Raw genomic sequence first — 19,559 nt, 5'->3', positions numbered from 1 at the left:
TATACACCTTACTAAGGTATTTTAAAAGTTCTGGTTTTGTTTTAACAATAAATAAATAAGGCAATTACTAAGTAAGTTACTTTGATGAGATGAACACCACAGCCTGAAATACTGGAGCTTGGAATACCATAAATCTTTGCTGGCAAACACTTAACATCTCAACATGAATCATGATCTACATTGTGTTTTCAAACAAATCCTCATCTACCATAACGTGCAAATATTAACATGATTCATCCTACTGATCTCTTGAAAATTTCTGTTCTGATTGTGGGATAGTATCTACTTACTTGCACTACTATTTAAACTGAGTTTTACACTTAACAATACAGATTGGCAGGCACAGAACAGGTAGGTACAACTGTGCTGGAGCACATAGATCCTGAGCTGCTGCTCTCCCACTGTGAGCAGACGGGTTATCAGCTGGGAATACAAACTAGTGTTCCACTGCAGTGGAAACCTTCAGGAAAATAACTGCATACTCATCCTACTGGATTATTTCTGTCGTCTTGAATTCGGGATGATGCACAGTTTAGAGCTGATTCTGCATTTAGATGATGTTAACAGCGACAGTCATAGAATCATAGTCTGAAGAAAACACATTTTTTTTAGTGTAACTTGTAGAATTTTATTAGCTGAAAACGTGGTTCAAAGCATTAAAGACATCACCAGCTTCTGATTTTTTTTTTATTTCAAATGCACCTCCTAAGAAAATACATATGAAATTAATTGGTTCTGCGTATCATTCTGCTACTTCATTACTTTAACACTCTTCGTTTTTTTCCATTTTTTAGAATAATTTGGCAGTCATTATTTTCAGTGCTAAAATTCAGTATTTCTAGCATCCATAACACTCTCAGGATATCTTGGGTGCTCACATGTTCATTACAAGGTGATCTTGAAATAACCTCCTAGAAAGCTGTTATTTTTAATCATACTTTTTCATCAGACTATCCACTGTATTAGCCAGCAAATCTGTAAAGAATGCTCTAATAATTTTCCAGAATTATTGGTACCACTAACATATTTCATTAATGTAAAAAGCCATATACGTGCAAGCATTCATCTTTTATTTCTAAATAAAACCCAAAGTACTGCATTAGCTATCGTAGAGCTTGCACGAAAACAGATACTCACCTATAATGTTTCAGTATTACTTTTGTTTCCCCACAACATATCTAACTTGTAGTTCCAACACACTGTACATCAGGACAGAGTTAAGCTTTTGTGATTTCTTTTCATACTGCCTAACTACTTGCGGAGAAGACGTTACAACAAGCGAAACAGAAGTTTCACTTAACAAAAGCTCTTCTTTTGCATGATTCTCTACATAACCAGATCAACTAATCTAGTATTTGTACATTTTTACCTATTGACCTTGTTTACTTCTGAAATTCACGACGTTTATTTGAAATTACTACATGTTTAAAGATGAGGGTTTTTTTTTTTATTTAGAATCTAACAACATGAACAGAAACTACTTTATTTTAAAGTATGCAGTTAAGTCTTATTTTTGGACTACTGACCTCAATGACTGCTATAACTCTCACGTGAGGCATGAAATGACAGATGTCTCTCCTAATAAATCACCATATGAGAAGTCTTGAAGCAAGAGCTAATAGGAAACACAACAGTTCTTAATCCCTAAGAAAATATTTCTGCTTGACAATGTTTAATATGGATGAGATGTACAAAATTCTAGCTTGCTCAGAAAAGGTTTTGTCCATCATTTGAACCAACAAAGCTAAATGGACCTACAGCAAGTCTCTGCAAAAACATCCGTGCTTCCTGAGAAGTGCTAGCCCTCTTGCAATACCACAATTCCAAAAATGCCACAAGGATTGCCACAGGGGACCATGCCAGTTCAAGGCATGGTTCCAGGTTCAAGTCCTTATAAGCTAGTGCTATGGCTGATACCTCAGTGCCACAACACAAATCTCTTGCATACTACCGGTAGTAAGTTGGGGCTTTTTTTCCTTACAAAATGTAGAATGACTTCTAGTTTGTACTCTAACTCTTGAGTAATACCCTACTAAAGGCATAACCGTATGTTAGAGACAGACGTATTCAAACATCTATTGAATACTTCTTTCAATAACTTTCAGATACAGTGAGCACAACAGATTAATGGCATTTTCTGACCTTGACTGGATGCCAGGTACCCACCAAAGCTGCTCTATCACTCCCCCTCCTCAGTTGGACAGGGGAAGAGAAGATACAATGAAAGGCTCACGGGTTGAGATACGGACATGGAGAGATCACTCAGCAATTACTGCCACAGGCAAAACAAACTCAGCTCAGAGAAATTAACTTAATTTATTGCCAATTAAATTAGAGCAGGATAATAAGAAATAAACCCAAATCTTAAAAAACACCTTCCCCACACTGCTCTCTTCTTCCCAGGCTTAACTTTACTTCCAATTCTCCACCTTCTCCCCACCCACGGTGCAGGGGGATCGGGAATGGGGGGGCTGCAGTCAGTTCGTCATGTGCTGTCTCTGCTGCTCCTTCCTCCTCGGGAGGAGGACTCCTTACACTCTCCCCTTGCTTCCGCATGGGGTCCCTCCCACAGGAGACAGTTCTCCATGAACTTCTCCAACACGAGTCCTTCCCACGGGCTGCAGTTCTTCACAAACTGCTCCAGTGTGGGTCCCTTCTACGAGGTGCAGTCCCTCAGGAACAGACTGCTCCAGCCCAGGTCCCCCATGGGGTCACAGCTCCTGCCAGCAAACCTGCTCCAGTGTGGGCTCCTCTCTCCGTGACGCCACAGGTCCTGCCAGGAGCCTGCTCCAGCACGGGCTTCCCACAGGGCCACAGCCTCTTTCACCATGGTCTGCACCACAGGCTGCAGGGTAATCTCTGCTCCAGTGCCTGGAGCAAATCCTCCCCCTCCTTCTTCATCAGCCTTAATGTCTGCAGAGTTGTTCCTCTCACCCACTCCTCTCTCCAGCTACTGTTCCCCAGCAGGTTTTTTTTTTTTCCTCTTAAATACATTGTCCCAGAGGTGCTACCACCATCACTGATGGGGTCAGCCTTGGCCAGCGGCACATCCACCTTGGAGCAAGCTGGCATTGACTCTGACACAGGGGAAACTTCTCACAGAAGTCACTCCTCTAGCCCCTCTGCTACCAAAACCTTGCCACAGAAACCCAAGACACACCTCTGAAAAAGTAATTCTGTGTGCTGGTTTTAGACCTGAGGCAGTATCACAAAGAACCTAAGAGCACTGGACAGGTCTTCATACAGTATTAATGACAGTTGTTCTCTCCTTTTCAAAGAATAAATAATACTAAATAATCCTTAGTCTTTTGATCTCCATTATAATGACAAAAATATGAGTCTATCTTTCCTGAAGTGACATGTCTCATTAGGAATTTGACCTGAATTTAGTATTATTCTGTTACCTACTGATTTTGAAAGGCCAGTCGGGGGAGGCAGGGAATGACTGGTCATGCAGCACTGCCTCTGGAGTCAGGCTGGTCCTACCAAGTACCACTTCACCTCCCATGTAACAGTGGGACGCTCATGTTTCCTCCACAGGAGATTCCTTGTTGCCACACTGTGCTCGACTAGAACCTCCTGCTATCATGAATTCCTAGGCTGAAATACCACAATCCTTCCAAACGTCACAGCTCTCAGAAAACAACTTCATTCACATCTTCCCTTTAAGTTGACCTAGTCAGACATTCACTAGAGGATAAAAATCCCTTCCTGGATCCACTCAGGTGTAAAGGATTGACAATACACACAATAACTCCCAAGGGATTTCAAATGACTGGTTACTTTACGGATTTGGGTGTACAGATCTACGGTACAGCACTTCCTGAGACCAAGCTGAGATCAGAGATATTCTGGGCATCTTCCCGTTTGATTCTGGAGAAGGGAGATTGCATTCTGACATACTCCCAGCATTAAAAATAAAAAAACTGTTTTAGGCTAAGGAGGAGTATTTTACACGGAAAGGACTTAGGCAGCACAGAGCTCATACTGATCTCGAGTATCTCCTTTTTCTGCTTCCTTTGGCCCTGCAATGGGAAGATGCAGATCTTGTGCTGAATGGAAAATGCAACAACCATCCAGCATTTCATGATCACTCATGCTTTTGATTGAGAGTTTGCTTTCAGCTGTCTTAAAACATACTATCTAATTCAACAATTTAAAAAAAAAAAAAATCAGAAATTCTGGCTTTTTCTGCAACTGAACTATTACCAATGACTAAAGCAGGAGTATCATATAAGGACCATTCACTCTGCAGACATTTCTCTAAGCCTGCAGACCTACACCGCCCTCAAATTTCTCCTTTACACACACTCTGTAATTAAATTTACACTTCCAAAATGTTAGTGAAAATAATATTTAAATAGCCTGTATGACAATAGCAGCAGAACGATCTCTAGCTAAGCTTCACTGTAAAACAAAGAGCCTTGAGATAAGCAGCCAGATATCCATGAGGAGAAAGCAAGAGATGTCTTGCGGAAAGCAAACATCTTAGACTCCAGAACTCTCAGAGGTTACACAAAGAGGAAGATGTTAAAAAGGAGGTAACAGCTCTGGGAGATGGCAATCAAGCTGGCAGGACTGAGACCAGAGCAAGCACTCACTTCAGTTACAGGAGACACGTGGGGAAAAAAAGTTTCCTCCTTTACTCGATTTCTTTCCCTGAAGTAAATGTACTACCTAATAGACTGCACATTCAGTTCATCAGTAAGTTTGGGACCAGGAGGGGCAGTCCATACAGCTGCTAAAAAAAAGGGTCTATGTAAAGAGAAAGTGTAAAATTTCATAACCAACATGATCTGCGTGATCCAACCTGCTCTGCAACAAGTCGAACAGCAGCACGGCAGGCATGTGCTAAAAAGAAAGATCAGATTCTATTTATTCTTACCTCCCATCAACAAATGCAAATGCATTTTTGTTGTCCTCACAGCGTCCTGAAACATCTTTCCTGGGGCACTTCCTAGCCACTACCCACAGGCACAGAGGCTGGGACATAATATATTTATTTTATTCTCAGCTGTTGCAACTGATCTCTTCAACCTCCTGTCCCTCTCCTTCCTGCTTCTCTGTCACCTTTGACTTCCTAGTATCTGCCTTTAAAAGTGCTCAACTTTCTATCTCCGTATGCAAGATGAGATGAGAAGAAAGGATCTTTTGACATTGAGATGAGCATCTCCACGTCACGTACTGCTCTACAGCAGAGCTGAACTGGACAGGGTCATTACAGAGCCCCTCTTCTCTTCCCCCAGCCCCAAGGATGGAGCAGGACTGCCCATGTCTTCTCCCACAGCTTCTATACCAGCTGAAAATGTTTTTATAGGCAAGGAAGACCACACAGGTCACCACGCCAGCCCCACGCACCTTGTGTGCAGTGTCACATGGAGGACTGCCCTGCTGACCCTGCAAGAGCACTCATGTTCTGGGCACGCTCATCCACGTGCGCTTGCCATCTCCACCGATCAACCTTTAAACCAAATTGATTGATTTTGAATGCAGTGTCAGTGGAGACAGCTGCCTTTACCCTAACTGAGCACTAGGTAGCACCCTCACTCTAAGAAAGCGAAGAGAAGCACATCAATACAGCAATTGTTTTTCCCTTCTGAGACCAGAAATTACTACATTATCAGAGTAAAACTTGTATTTGTAAAACTGCTCCAAGTACAACTACAGTTGCAACATCCTCATCACCTCTGATACAAACCAGTAGAAATCTTAGAGTATTTTTCCTTTTTTTTTAACATTAGAATTTATGATCTTAAACCTTCACAATAGTGAGATTTTGCACCGATCGTTTACGTTTGCAAACATTTGATATAAGACAGTATGATTAAAGATGATTAGGGAATACTTCCATGGAACAATCACTCAGTATTCAAAATAAAGATCTAGCAAATGGTCCCCTCTATCTACTACCAAATAAAAAAAAAACATTAGTAACTACTAATAACTAGCCTCTTTAGACAGTATAGACATTAAACCCAGATCCAGGAGCACAAAAAGAGTGCAGAGTTTTTCCTGACCCTTCCAACTTGTTAGTAATCTACTTTTGCAAGCAGTTCTGGATGGATGTGTCCTGAACGTCACTGCTCCAGCACAGTCCCCAGAAGGCTCTACTTTGGTGGTGTGCTCAGAAATCTTCTGTACTTTCCAACACTTTGGAATGCATAATTTTATTTATAGTACATTATTGTTTTAGATTCAGCACTCAGGTTTTACTGCAAGTACATTATTCGTATCTGAAAGCTTATCCCCTCTAGAAAGAGTCTGACAGCAAACCATATGTTGAAAGGAAGTACTTCTCCTGCTAATTTAATCCTGTTTGAGCTGTAAAATGCAGCTATAACTAATGGGCTGTTCCTGAAGCCCCAAAGATTTTCTTCTACTCAGTATCTTGAGAATCTTAATGGTATTTTTTTTCTCCTATGTTAATAACAGAGCAGTTTTAATGAAGCAAGGATGAGAATTAAAGTTTTCAGTGATTAGGCAATAGAGGGTATTTCAAAGCTCATATATGGGAAAATAGAATTTTCCCCATTTCTAGGTATGGAAGGGAAAAAATTGTGAATTTCCAGCTTCCACTGTACAAGTCTCCTTCGTCTTCCCTTACGTATGCCCAGCTATTCCCAAACCCTGACTCACAGAACCGCCACCTCAATGTCAGCTGACGGCAAAGCTAGGAGCATTGAACATCATCAAATCGAAGGAAGTTTTCAACTTCCCTTCTCCAGATTTGTGCAAGGTTCTTGTACCTCAATAATGATACTGACATGAAAAAGATAAAAATAAAAATCCAACGCTTTTGTACCCAGAAAAACAAAGTAATCTCTTCCTCTTCAATGATAAATTATAGATTTTTTCTTTTCTGTAAATATGTTAAAACACTATGTTATGTCAGGGAAGATTCTCCTCCTAAGAAAACACATGCAGGATAAGCACACTGCAACAAAGTCAGGAGCTAAACTACGTGTTTGAAAATAGGTGCTGGTACAGGACCAATTGCTCTACAGATGCACTAGCACAGAAGGTGCAGATTAAGCAGAATTCCTGCACTAGGTGGGACAAGTGGTCATGATCTAGTCTTTTTCTAAAAGTGCAAAGAGATCACTGGGAAGTATGTCTTCTTCTCTGGGAGCTATGAAGGAGCCCCAGTGTGGCCATTCCCATGTCTTGACTGCAGCAAAATCGATTCACAGAAGGCAACAGTGATTACTGTGAACAGGGACAATGCATTTTCAAACATTTTGTTTTCAGTTCTTGCCTTACAAGGTACTTAGAATTACTGCTGCCTCTTCCTCACCTGATGCATTAACACTTCTGTGGTAAATCATGGTACCGTGAAAGAAAAACCAAAAAGAGCTAAATACTGCATATCTCACTATCCACACTTGGGAAACATCACTCATTCTCAAACAAGCCAGGAAATTTTTAGCCTTCTAGAAGTCAGACTTGAAATTCAAATGCAGAATTAGAAGAAAAGCCTTCTGCATTGTTAGCATCTCTTTCAAGTGATACTTCTAGATCTCTGATAAGGTGAAAACAGAAGTTTATTTAGAAATCACAATTTCCAAAGGCACAGCTGATGCTGCTGCAAGAACACAACTTCTGTAGGGCACAGGGATGTATCAAATCCCACTGGAAACTTAAGTTATCAATTTTTTTTTCCTATAAGCACATCCTTCTAAATTGGTCTGTGACACTGAATTGAAAGACCAGCGTCTGGAGTCTGCTATGAAACAGCAAACACTGAATAATTTTTTTAGCACATTCTCAGTAACTTCTGTCAGCTGTGAGTATTTCCTAGCAGGGTTTCTATTCATCTCCTTCTGATACTCTCATGGAAGTGAAGTATACACTGAATAAATGTGCTTTGGAACTGTATGAATAATTTCCTAGAGTACTACAGAACATGAAGGGACAAAGTATTTTGTGAGAGTATTTTTGCTTTCACAAACAAATTAAACCTCTTTGAATTGATGACATAAATAATTCAGCATGATTCTGTTTACTATATTGGGAAGAAGTGAGGCAGAGTGTACATCTTTATGAGAGCAGTGTGTTCTGCAACAGAGAGATGATCCCACTCATAAAGAAGTCTCACAGAATAACTCCAATTCATGCATTGCATTTGTCTGAAAGCGTTTGTCCTGTCAAAAGGAGGACCCAAAACTGAAAAATCCACGGAAAAAAAATTCTCATGTGTATGTTCCATTATTCATTGACTAATACTTTCAAAATGTACTAACGACGAGTCAGACAGGGCCTCCTAAATCCTTCAGTGCTTTGAAAACCTCCTGTTTTCCTAAAGTCAGTTTAACTGATGTATCAGTTCCAGAAGGGAGTTTACAAACAGAAGCTTCACAATATATGTGTGTGTGTGTGTGTGTGTGTTACAACCTTGCTCACAGGCCCCTCCAGAAGAGAACCTTCTGAAAAAATAAAAGATAAAGAAAATCCTTCAAAAGAGCCTGTGTTTTCATCTGAAAAAGTAGATGGAGCTACGTGGTACAAAATCTCCACTGGGTAGTGGTCAATAAGCACTCTTACCCTAGGACTGCAATGACAGGAATGGGTAAATGTCAAAAAAAGACGGTAGGTGCAAGTCATCAAGAAAAGAAAAGGTAACCAAAAATACATTGGCTTTGATATGATTGTTTGGCTTTAACAAGCTCACAGAATGGACATGCTCATATCATCTAAGAAAATAACACAGATAGTACAAGAACTCCAAAATGAAGGAGACTCTCTTGCAGCAGGAATGTGTTGATTAGCAAAATCCTACCACACCTCCCGTGCCGCAGTATCATCACGTGCTTGTCTTTGCTACCAGGTGTAGCATGTGTGGGTGGGGGTGCCTTCAAACATAAAATACCAATAAACACACATTGTATTTAGTGTCAGGGAATTAATTGAGCTTTCTGGAATGAAAGCCTTTTGGCACAAAAATGATAAACCGAGGTTGACCTACCTGAATGGGTCCCACTGACATCAGCAGGTTTTTCAGTTGGACATCAGTAGTTGATGAAGAAAGCCCTTCAACTGACACAATACAGGGCTGAGGTTTGCACTCCACCACTCGCAGGTTCTGTTTATTTGGCATCAAGCGTCCTCGGCCCATCTGGCCTGCTACTCCTCTGCCTCTGCCATGCATAATGACCTGCCAACAACAAAAGTAACGGTATTCTGATTTACTTACCTACTGCTTCTGCTCACTGCATCTGACAAACAATATAAAAAGTTGGCGATTTACTTAAAGATTTGATTAAAGTACGCATTGATTTAAACCAGCTTGTTGCTGTTTGCTGATTTGAAAGGCCACTCATTAACATATTCATCCACTGCTTATACAAATCTGTTTTAGAAGGACAGCTAGTTGTACGTTGAGTTACATATACTGCATTGAGGCTAAAAGCCTCAGCTTTAGCACAGACCAACCAAGCAGTGGAGGGTCTCAGACCAAAATATATAACCTAGTTTTCAACACTGCTCACATTAGCAGCATCTGTTCAGCTCCCATATTTTGAATCTGGCCAAAAATACCAACCAGTGATCTCTTCCCATTTTTATCTTCTCAACCTACAGGTGAATTTAATGTAGCTACAAGATCAGCAAACTGCTTCAAAGGACATCCAGTCTCTATTGCTACCAACTCTTGGTCTGTTATCAGGACAGGGTACTCATATATAGTAAATAACTTTAAAACAACTTTTTCAAAGTTCCCTTTCCACAAATCCTGTAGAATCTGGCACCACTAAAGGTTCAACTAAAGGTTGAACAGTTGGAGAGAGGAAAAATAACAATGAAACAGAGTAACAAACATTAAACAGAGTTAACACTTAACATTGAGTTAACACTCAACATAGTTTCTCAATTCCTACTTGAAAAACCTATGGAGGGTAACAACTTTTCACATCTTTCTGCATCAGCAAGGAATCTTTATCCTTATATGAAGCAGGAAGATTATGGCCAACCGTTCAAAACCAAGAAATAACTGAAAAGTCAAAACACCAGCTATTTTCAGGGATCATGCCTGTTTGCAAACACAGAGAAGACATGCAGAAGACTGCCACCTGAATCCTCTCCCTGCCTCCTCCAGGGTAAGATCAGTGCAAAAATCAAGTTACAAGATCACCAACTGTTTTGAATGATACTAACTTTGAGGATTGACCAAAGAGCATACTGAAACAGTCACTGTGCACTCCTAACACGTGCAGGAAACAGCTGGAATAAAAGCTTAAGCACAACTTCAGAAAAACTCTTGGTTTTAAAGACAGAAAGCACATTGGGTACCATCTCCTACAGTAGCTATCTTGGGGTGCACGCTTTTCCCCCAGGGAGTACTGTGCTGGCCAGAAAGTCAGCAGATGAAACAACCTCCAGGCATTTCCAGTCTGTGCTGGGTACAAACAGGCCTCTTTAGATTAAAAACTTTATATGCAATTATGCATCTCCTGGGTCACGCAGCCCTGCACTAGCGATTGACAAACAGAATGCTAGTTATTAATAGAGCTACCCAGCTAGAGAGTAAGACTTCTAGCAGCAATATGGATCTAAAAAAAAAAAAAAAAAAAAAAAAAATCACCTTTTTAGGTTGATGGATTCCCTGGATGTTTTTGACTCCTTGAGGAGGTGGTGAATGGATCTGTGCCTGCTGCTGCTGTTGGTGCTGCTGCTGCTGCATTCCCTTTGTCAATGTGACCTTCCGCACTGGCGGCTGTTTCGGCTCCGGGGACTGTTGAGGCCGCTGGGGCTGGCCTTCTGGGTGAAAAAAGCCAGCATCCTCTCCCCCCTGCTGAAATCAACAACACAACAGGCGGCTCAATGTCCAGGCACTGCAAACTCTCGCCCTGAGCAACCTCCTGCCACGTCCAGCTTGCTCAGTGCACAGAGAACACCCGGCGGTTTGACTGCTAACACAAATCGGCGGCTGTGGCAGGTGTGTGCAAGGGCTCAGCCTGGAAATTAGGCTTTAGTCTAAAATAAAACCATGGTATCTGATGTCCAGTTTACTTCATTCAGACTTTATTATAATTACAATGTTCAGGAATGTCTTTTCATATACAAAGAAGCAAGGTGTCTTCATTTCTCTTTCCAAATAATTCTTCCTTTTTTTTTTTTCCTTTCCTCAAGATAGATACACACACTGCAGAAAGAGGAGCAAAGAACTGTGACGGCTGGAAGAACCAGGCAAATACTCTGCTCACCTTGAAAACTCTACCTCTCTTTAGTTATGAACTAGTATTTATTTTGAAGTTCATATTTATTTTGCCACCTTCTATACCAGCAGCTTTTTAAGCAGCCTTCTCCCTCAAACACTGTCGGTACTTGGAACAGTTCTTTCCCAAGGATTGTTTGTTTGATAAAGCTCCTATGACACATATTTATAACCATAAGCACAATGAAACATCATCTCAGTCCCTCTCTCATCCAATTTAGCTCCTTCCACTACATCACTCGGTGCAATCAAGCACAGTTAAAGCATCAGCTGAAAGCACTAAGAGAGAAATTACTCCCTTCCACTGCCTCTACCCAAACAGTTAAGCAGCTTCTACAAACAGAAAGGTGATTCTTGACTTTGTGTCCTGCTATCCAGATCAGCTCAGCCCCTGAAAAACATCCCATGCAGCAAGTGTCAGCAGAGCCCAACAGAAAATCAGGTATTTCTGCATCTATGAAGTGCTGCACAGTTTCAACAGCAGCATCTATACCTTAACTAGACTCCAATTTTGTAACTGAAGTGCTTGCAAACATCACATCTGCACACAGAAGGCTTCGTTAAAGTCCCTAACTCACCTCAGGTAAACCTGTAAAAGCTCTCAAATAGAAGGCATGTCTGAAGAAAAAAATAATAATTGTGAAAGCATCCTTATTTACATATTCCCCCCCCTTTCCCTACATATTCACAAATCAAAACTCCATTTGCATTTGTAACATGTCATGAACCACAGGGCTTCATGTTTCTTGTGGATAAGGAGACAAAATACAAGGCTGCAGAAGGAACAAGTTCACAGTCTAAGAGTGAGATTATTTTGATTGAGAGTATAAATCATTACATCTCTACTGGGATTACAGAAAAGCAAAAGAAACACTTACTGAGGACTGGTTACCAAGTCTCTTCGCTATCATTTGAAGATAAATAGTCTGGCACAGGGGTTATCTAGGATAGTCTCATGTGTGCAAGTTCACTAGCGCAGAATTCACATCCCTAATTTAAACTCGAGAATCGTGAGTTAAAACCTAATCTCAGCTAACTGCCTGTGGTCAAAGCCAAACCATCTCTTTCCAAGCAAAAAAGTGATCCCAGCACATCGGAAGAGCATTTGACACTTTAGCCCTCAGGTACAAAACACATCAAACATGCTCATTACTGAAACTTCAAAAGCAAATGATCATTTCTCATAAGAGGCTAGGATGGCCAACAACCACCCAATATTTAACTACCAAGTCAAATTATCACCAAATAAAACTGTATAAACTAATCATACAACTACAAGTGAGTCACAACACACACCAGTTCACACCGATGAAAAATCTGATGGGGTTTGTTCCCTGCTAGGGCCTCAAATGGCACCTTTGAGTTTCACTGCTAGCACGATGCTCCTGCAAAAGTCTGAAAAGGTAGAAACATCTCTAGACTTTTTAACGAATCAATACATTTCAGAAATAAAAAATTTACGCAAAACAATAAAGAGAGTCCACAGTGTAAAAAAAGCAGATGGAGCAAGGTCTGCTTGTTCCTGCAACAAGAAGGAAGAAAGGGCAACTGGATCAAACCTCTTTTTAATATCGCTCTTAACATCTCCTGCTGTTTGAGATGACTTGAAGAGGGGAAGCAGAGATGAACCTGCAGCACTTCTCAAGAGAGGTCTGTGAGTGAGCTACTTGGTGCTCAAGGACTACAGATAGCCCTGGCTTCAGCTGAAGACAAAATCTGGTGTTTTTTTTCAGAAAATAAAAACCAAGTGTGACTCCTAGGTCACTATGTGCCTAACAACCAAGACACAGGCTCAGATAAATTTTAGCACCAATTGCTTTTTCACTGCTTGAAGACAAGACAGCGCAAGGAGAAGCACTGTCTGAACCAAAATGAACAATTTCTGTGGTAGTCTTCAGGTGCAAATTAGACTCACCACCAACACCACCCTTTAAACTACTTCTATGCAAGACAATGAGCAGCTTCTTCAGGCACGCCAATGAAGAAGGAAGTCAACCTAAACACCCATCAAGAACTTCTAACATCTGGACTTAAAGCTATGAAACCTCAGAACATTACTCACAGGTCACAATCATATGAGAACATTAACATCTTGGAGAAAAGATACGTGATTGTAAAGATGACTGTACACATGTTGACTGTTGGTTTTCACTCATGAGGTATACAATAAGCTGGCACCCAGAAGGTAAATCAAAACACACAGCAAAGCTACAGGCAAGCAGGTAAGTGAACTGAAGCTACCCAAAATCACATCTAAATCATAGAAGCTAAATTGCTACCATCTCTTCTACTTACAACATCTCAGCTCTAGCTCGTTTGAGATTAACTTTTACTTTTCCTAAAGACAATTTCTGTGTTGCAATTTTTAAATGAGCTTACATTACTTCCCTCACCAAATTTAAATGTGTAGTAACAGAAGGAGGTACTAAAATTTTGAGTCTTCTCTTGCCAAAACACATTTTTATCTGAGTTTTTCTATAGCAATTTGGGATGTACAGAGCAACACAATTTTTCAGAGATGCATCTATTCATCATCATGGCCTGCCTCATACAATTTGACACAAAAAGTGCTGAAATCAGGTAGAATACTTCTAAGTACACCACAGAGACCTTAGATTGACTGATATAAGCTCTGATTCTATACCGCGAATTTCCTCTAAAGTCCTCTGCAGAAGAGTGAATTTCAATTTTTTATCTGCAAACCAATAAAAAGTGTTTTACTGTTATTGCCTACTGCTTAATTTCTATATTATAAACTATTCTGACCTTCAAGTTTTATAAAAGGTCCACCTTCTTAACACATAGCCAGGAAAGAGTTCTCTTAAATGAAACTTCATCATTATTTGGTAAATTCTGGAGTAATGAAAATGCCTTTTTTTTTTTTTTTTAAGTGGTAGGAGTTCTGTTCAGGGGAAAGTATAAAAATTATCTTTCAAATTTCAAGTAGTGCAAGATCGTCAGTTAATTTCAAATACTCTGTGTAATTAAACAAAATTCAAAAGATTGAAGCAAAAGTATTTAATCTACATGGTCAACATTTTTTAAACTTCTACCACGAAAGAGTCTTCAGTTTGATCTGAAACTGGACTAACAAAAAAAAAAAAAAAAGGGACATTATGCCATTCAATGGCCATGAATTTTAGAATTGATTCCCTGATACTTATCGAGGCTCTTTTTCAAGAGTGAGACTCTTTCACTATACATATACAGCGTTGTGTTTTGAGAGACATGAAGACCATTCTGTCAAATGAGATCACAAATTCTAAAAACAGAATTTTGTGAGAGTCTGCTTGAATTTAGCAAGCTGAAGCTCTCTATCATAATCATTATGACAGTTTTACAATGAAGATGAAGTTTATTTGCCACCAACATTAGCAGGACAAATTTATTTATAACAAATGCTTTAAAATGTACTGACAAAAATGCCTATTGATACTGTCAGAGCTGCTTGCAATTTGACAGATCAAATCTTATTTTCATTCTTAAACCCCATGAAGGAATGGTATCACCAACCTGCATTCTGTAGTGAGCAAATTGATTAATCCCCCTCTATAGAAATCTCAACTCTTGATTACACCTATCAGACGTTAAGCAGCATTATTCTAGAGTGACAACACTTGACAAATTCCCAAACCATTTTTCTCAGCCTTTGTGGCCCTGCTAGCTTGTATTAACCCTGATGAAAAATTAATTTTCCTTATCTTCTGCTAAACCCCAAAATCCAAATCCGCCAAACTGGCAACTCTTTCTGTAAAGGTATTATGAAAACCTCTAAAAGATTAATTGCATGTCTTCAGGTGACATTAAATTAATTTCTGTACTCGTGACAGACATTTGATACTCCGTACTGAGAGGACAGATAACATTGTCAGGATACACAGAAGGACAGTGGTGCAGTGTCCCAGGGCAGCCTCTTATGAATTCTCCTTTCGATAAGGCCATACTTCACTGTCATTGGCACTGTTAGTGATCTTGCAGCCCATAGACCTCACTGCATAGGTTTCTATTAACGACGACAATGCTGTGTCTATCCACGTAATCTTTATAAAGCTAATACAAAATCACCCAATAGGAAAGGGATGTGCATGCCGGATAAAGCACTTAAAGGAAATAAACTCTGGTTGATTTGTGTAAAAATAACGCAGAGAAGCAAAATGTTTTTATCTTTTCTTGGATTCACTATAACTCAAATTCTCCGTAGCATGGTGAAGGCTTAAATCTTGCAGGGAAATCTCAATCCAAAAGTGTCTTATAATTGATTTCCTTTAAAGAAAGGAGAAAGCCCTCATCTGTTACCAGATTAAGTCAATATTTCTAGAAATGAAATGAGTACCTCTACAGTATCACAGTAGTTAAGACGGGAAAAATCCCCATCCTTTAGGTTACTAAATTCATCTTCATTTAAAGGACAAGAGAAATTACTATTCATCAGTTATATAGATTTTCATATGTACACTTGTATTTTACTGTTACTGTGACTGACTATAGTAAGAAAGACAGACACCTACACAGACAACTGTGACCTCCATGTAAAAAAAGAGAAAAAAAAAAGCCAGTAAAGCAAAACCCATGTTGAGCAAAAAAGCCTATAATCTAATATATACAAGTATTTTCTCACTACAATTATCAGAAACCCATATTAAAGGCAAAGTCCTAATAGAATCATAGAGTAGCTTGGGTTGGAAGGGACCTTTAAAGGTCATCCAGTCCAAGCCCCTGCAAGGAGCAGGGACATCTCCAAACAGATCAGGTTGCTCAGAGCCTCATCCAACCTGGCCTTGAATGTTTCCAGGGATGGGGCATCCACCACCTCTTTGGGTATTTTTCTTTGACTGGTGCTCCAAATGCTTTACCACTTTGATAGGGCCAGTTGACAGACTGGAGACCTGGGAATAGGAAGCCTAATCACTCGCCAAATACCTCACAACCAAGTGACATGACCAAGCACTGTTTCTGAACAGCTGAAGATCTGTTTTCAATCTGTCAAATACCAATGAGAAACATCTGGAGATTTTTTTTAAGGGGCTTTTAAGGTCTTTTTTTAAAATTCAATAATAGCAGTACTTAAACTCCTGCTCTCTAACCAGGCTAGACACCCCTACCTGATTAACAGACAACTCATTATTAACAATAGTTTAAGGCATACAAATTGTATGGTTCTGACTCAGAGTACACACAGAAATAAGCTCCAGAAGTGGTAGAACAACCAAAGCAATCCCTGTTCACAAAAAAAAAAAGGACATCCTGGTGCTGGCCAGTGAAATATGAATTATTTTTCCCAGCCCAGAAGTTTTGCATGGGGCAAACTTACCTCAAACAAGCGCACCCAGACTAAGCAATAAATAAATAAAATGCAGAAACCATTCCCTTCCCATAATAAAAAGACACTGTTAAGCTGTTTCAGTGAGCCATGATGTGATGACTATCTTCTCTTCTGTGCCTAACGGTGTATGAAAAGTCACAACAGCAGAATAAAATGTCTTGTGGGGGAAAAAAAAAAAAAAAAAAAAAAGGCAGCTAATTCCATTTAATCCCATGTACTAACAAAATTCTTACCTTAAATATCTCCTCATCTGCCTGAGTGAACTAAGGCATGGAGAAGGACTGGCCAAAGAGATGCTAGAGAATCCCAGCCATAGCTGTGCTACACTGAAGTTTCACTGGGAGTGCCAGAAACACAGTTGATGAAACAAGAATGACAAGCAATATCAATGCCAAATCACAACTACGTGTTTTTCTAGTACAATTATCTACCAGTTAATTATGAAAAAAATATAATTTATGCGTCAAAGCTACAGCAAAATCAAGGTTCTGGACTGGGAACTTATATTACTATCAGAAGAACCTTCATTTTTATGTTTCTGTCTGAAAAACACATAATGAAGCTGTCAATGAACATGTTTTCAGGCAAAGCTTCCTGGTTCCCTTTTCAGTTGTGAGTCTCTGGGACAAGTTTTTGCACCTAGAATTTTAGTGATATCTGGAAACACAAAAAAATGACCAAGATAAAAGGCTCCTGTTGGAAAACATCAGTGATTTAAAACACCTGATGGCCCAAAGCTGCAGGAGGAGCACTTCCCAGCCAGACACCAGCTATGGCACAGAAGGCCAGTACAGGATATGGGAAACCAGTACAACTGGAGCTTCCCTTGTCGCTCATGTCTAGTTTTTACATCTCATTCACTTCTCAACTCCTCTCCACTTCTTGCAGCCAGGCCAGGCCGAGTTGGGCCCAGTCGGCTGCCCGGCAGGAGGCCAGAGGGTGAGGCCTGCAAGGCCCATGAGGCCTGTGCCTCCCACTCTCTGCCCCCGGCTCAGCTGCTTCACACCTTCTCTCCTTTTTTTTTTTCCTGTTTTCCCCTTCTTAAATATGTTATTGCAGAGGCATTATCACGGGACATTCTGCTACCAATTGGCTCGGCCTTGGCCAGCAGCGGGTCCGCCCTAGGCACGGCCGAGTCCACTAAACAAAGGGGAGCGACTTCTAGCAGTTTCCTACAGAAGCTACCACCTTAGGCCCCCCCTCACTAACAAAACCAGAACACTCATGTGCCTTGAAGCTTAAAACTGGGAAGCCAAACCCCTCTGGCATCTTGCCCTAAGCTCCGTGTACAGTCTTGACATGGACAACCCACATTATCTCCCTGAACAACCATTTACAGCGTCAGGATCCTCCTGACCCAGTCACCTCTGCACTAGAGGGATATTCCAGGTGGTCAAATACCATTTAACAAAGGCATCTGTGACTTCTTGAAATATTACATTTAAATTGGACAAATCTGCATGTTTTCCCTTCAAAGTTCAGAGACTGCATTCAACTAATTTTCATTTGAAAGCTAGCTCTGTGTCTTTGTAATGTACTTTAACAATGTTACAACTGCCTCTAGTTATTTCCCATCAGAAAACTGACACTCCAACACCAACATCGTATCAATATGAATTTTGCACTGTAACACTTCCGATGGCAGAAAAAACCCTCCTTAGAGACTTAACAAGAGCAACAAGCAATATCAAACACCTTGCTTTCAGGGTGTTCAGGAGGAAGCAGCGTTCTTCAACATACAATTTAAAAGTCTCCTGAGGAAAAGGAGAAACTTGTTCTGCAGGTCTACAACAGGAAATACTTTATTGCACTTTAGTTTCAAGTTCTCCACAGCAAAGTTAAATTCAATTTAGGTAGATATATCTTCCCCCTTCCAAGGATTTTATTACAAACCCATAAAAAGTACTATCTGCATCTGGTTTGGTCATCACCTGAAGTCCCTCTAGTTGCTAAGTGTCCTCGACTTCCCTGTCTTTTTTTTTCCCCTTTTCCTTTATTTTTTTCCTCAGGTGGACTTAAGAAATTCATATCCATTTCTGAAATATTTCCAGATTGAAATCTTGCAGGTTGTGGCAGCCACAGTCCTTTTTCAACAGCATTTACATTAGTACTGCTTCAAAGGTCTTGCCCATTGTGACATTCTCTAAGTGACAAACATGGTATCTGGGGATTCAGATACCACAGTTTCTGCAGCTCCTTCAGTCTGCTGCCAACGGAATGCAGACATTTATCCACACCTCCGTCAAACAGTGGGACAGGAATAAACTGCAATGCCATTCTGTTTCTTAAAAGGTAATAGTATGGTATGCAGCAAGAGTTCCTGTGTTGTTTCTCGCAGCTGGTAGCACTGCAGAGCTGGGTGAAGGGCTCCCTCAAGAACCTGTCATGCACATGTCAAAAATCTTAGTGTTTAATTCCTGACATATTTAGATGAAAGGCGCTATAGAGCTTTCAAGTCAAATATTTTAATTACACTTGAACATACACATGCAAGCAGAAACAAGTACAAACATTAAGCAAAGCTGTTTGATAGGATTACATTACCAAACAAGATACATCTCAATCAGTATCTTTTTCCATATTTAGAACTCCATATTCATGTCTTACACTTCTCAGTTACTTTAAATATGAATAAAGTTGTCTATCTTCCATTCCAATTCTGTTTTTCTTTTTACAATCCGAGGACATTTTTTTGTGACAGGCTTTTCAAAAAAAAAAAAAAAAAAAAAGAAAAGAAAAAGAAAAAAAAAGAAAAAAAGAAAAAAAGAAAAAAAGAACTTGTCAAATCTTTCTTCAAGCTTTTCAGATGAAGCATCATCTCATGTTTTCAGGAACTATGATCAGCAATAAGACACTGCTTCTAATCCAACAGGGAATACTGAGATTTTAAATTTTTTTTTAATATATATGTATTTATGAGAAAAGCTCATTGTGCAGCTTTCCACAGAGAAAGATTGGTATGTTCTTGGAGCAGCGTAAGAATCAGCGTTTTCAGGCCTTTGGGACAGCCACACATCTCTCCGAGCA

At 40.0% G+C, this 19,559-nt stretch overlaps 1 protein-coding gene across 8 annotated transcripts in view; it reads right to left on the bottom strand.

Annotated features, from left to right (window-relative positions):
- Positions 1-19,559, bottom strand: part of RBM33 (RNA binding motif protein 33) — a 99,557-nt gene that overhangs the window by 7,137 nt on the left and 72,861 nt on the right. For 3 of the 8 annotated variants that reach the window (XM_086741842.1, XM_086741845.1, XM_086741846.1), the window contains exons 16-17: positions 10,577-10,786; positions 8,963-9,151 (exon numbers count right to left, since the gene is read on the bottom strand). In XM_086741842.1, the coding sequence (XP_086597968.1) occupies positions 8,963-9,151; positions 10,577-10,786 (399 nt within the window). Of the gene's footprint in view, positions 1-8,781; positions 8,850-8,962; positions 9,152-10,576; positions 10,787-11,113; positions 11,138-19,076; positions 19,235-19,559 lie in introns of those variants that run through there. The other 5 variants (XR_015257801.1, XM_086741843.1, XR_015257802.1 and 2 more) reach the window with 5 other exon arrangements.

This window comes from Chlamydotis macqueenii, chromosome 2 (genome assembly GCF_036417535.1).
Source record: "Chlamydotis macqueenii isolate bChlMac1 chromosome 2, bChlMac1.mat, whole genome shotgun sequence".
Classification (NCBI taxonomy): domain Eukaryota; kingdom Metazoa; phylum Chordata; class Aves; order Otidiformes; family Otididae; genus Chlamydotis; species Chlamydotis macqueenii.
The sequence above is the reverse complement of the archived record's forward strand: the minus strand, read 5'-3'. Positions and strand labels throughout refer to the sequence as shown.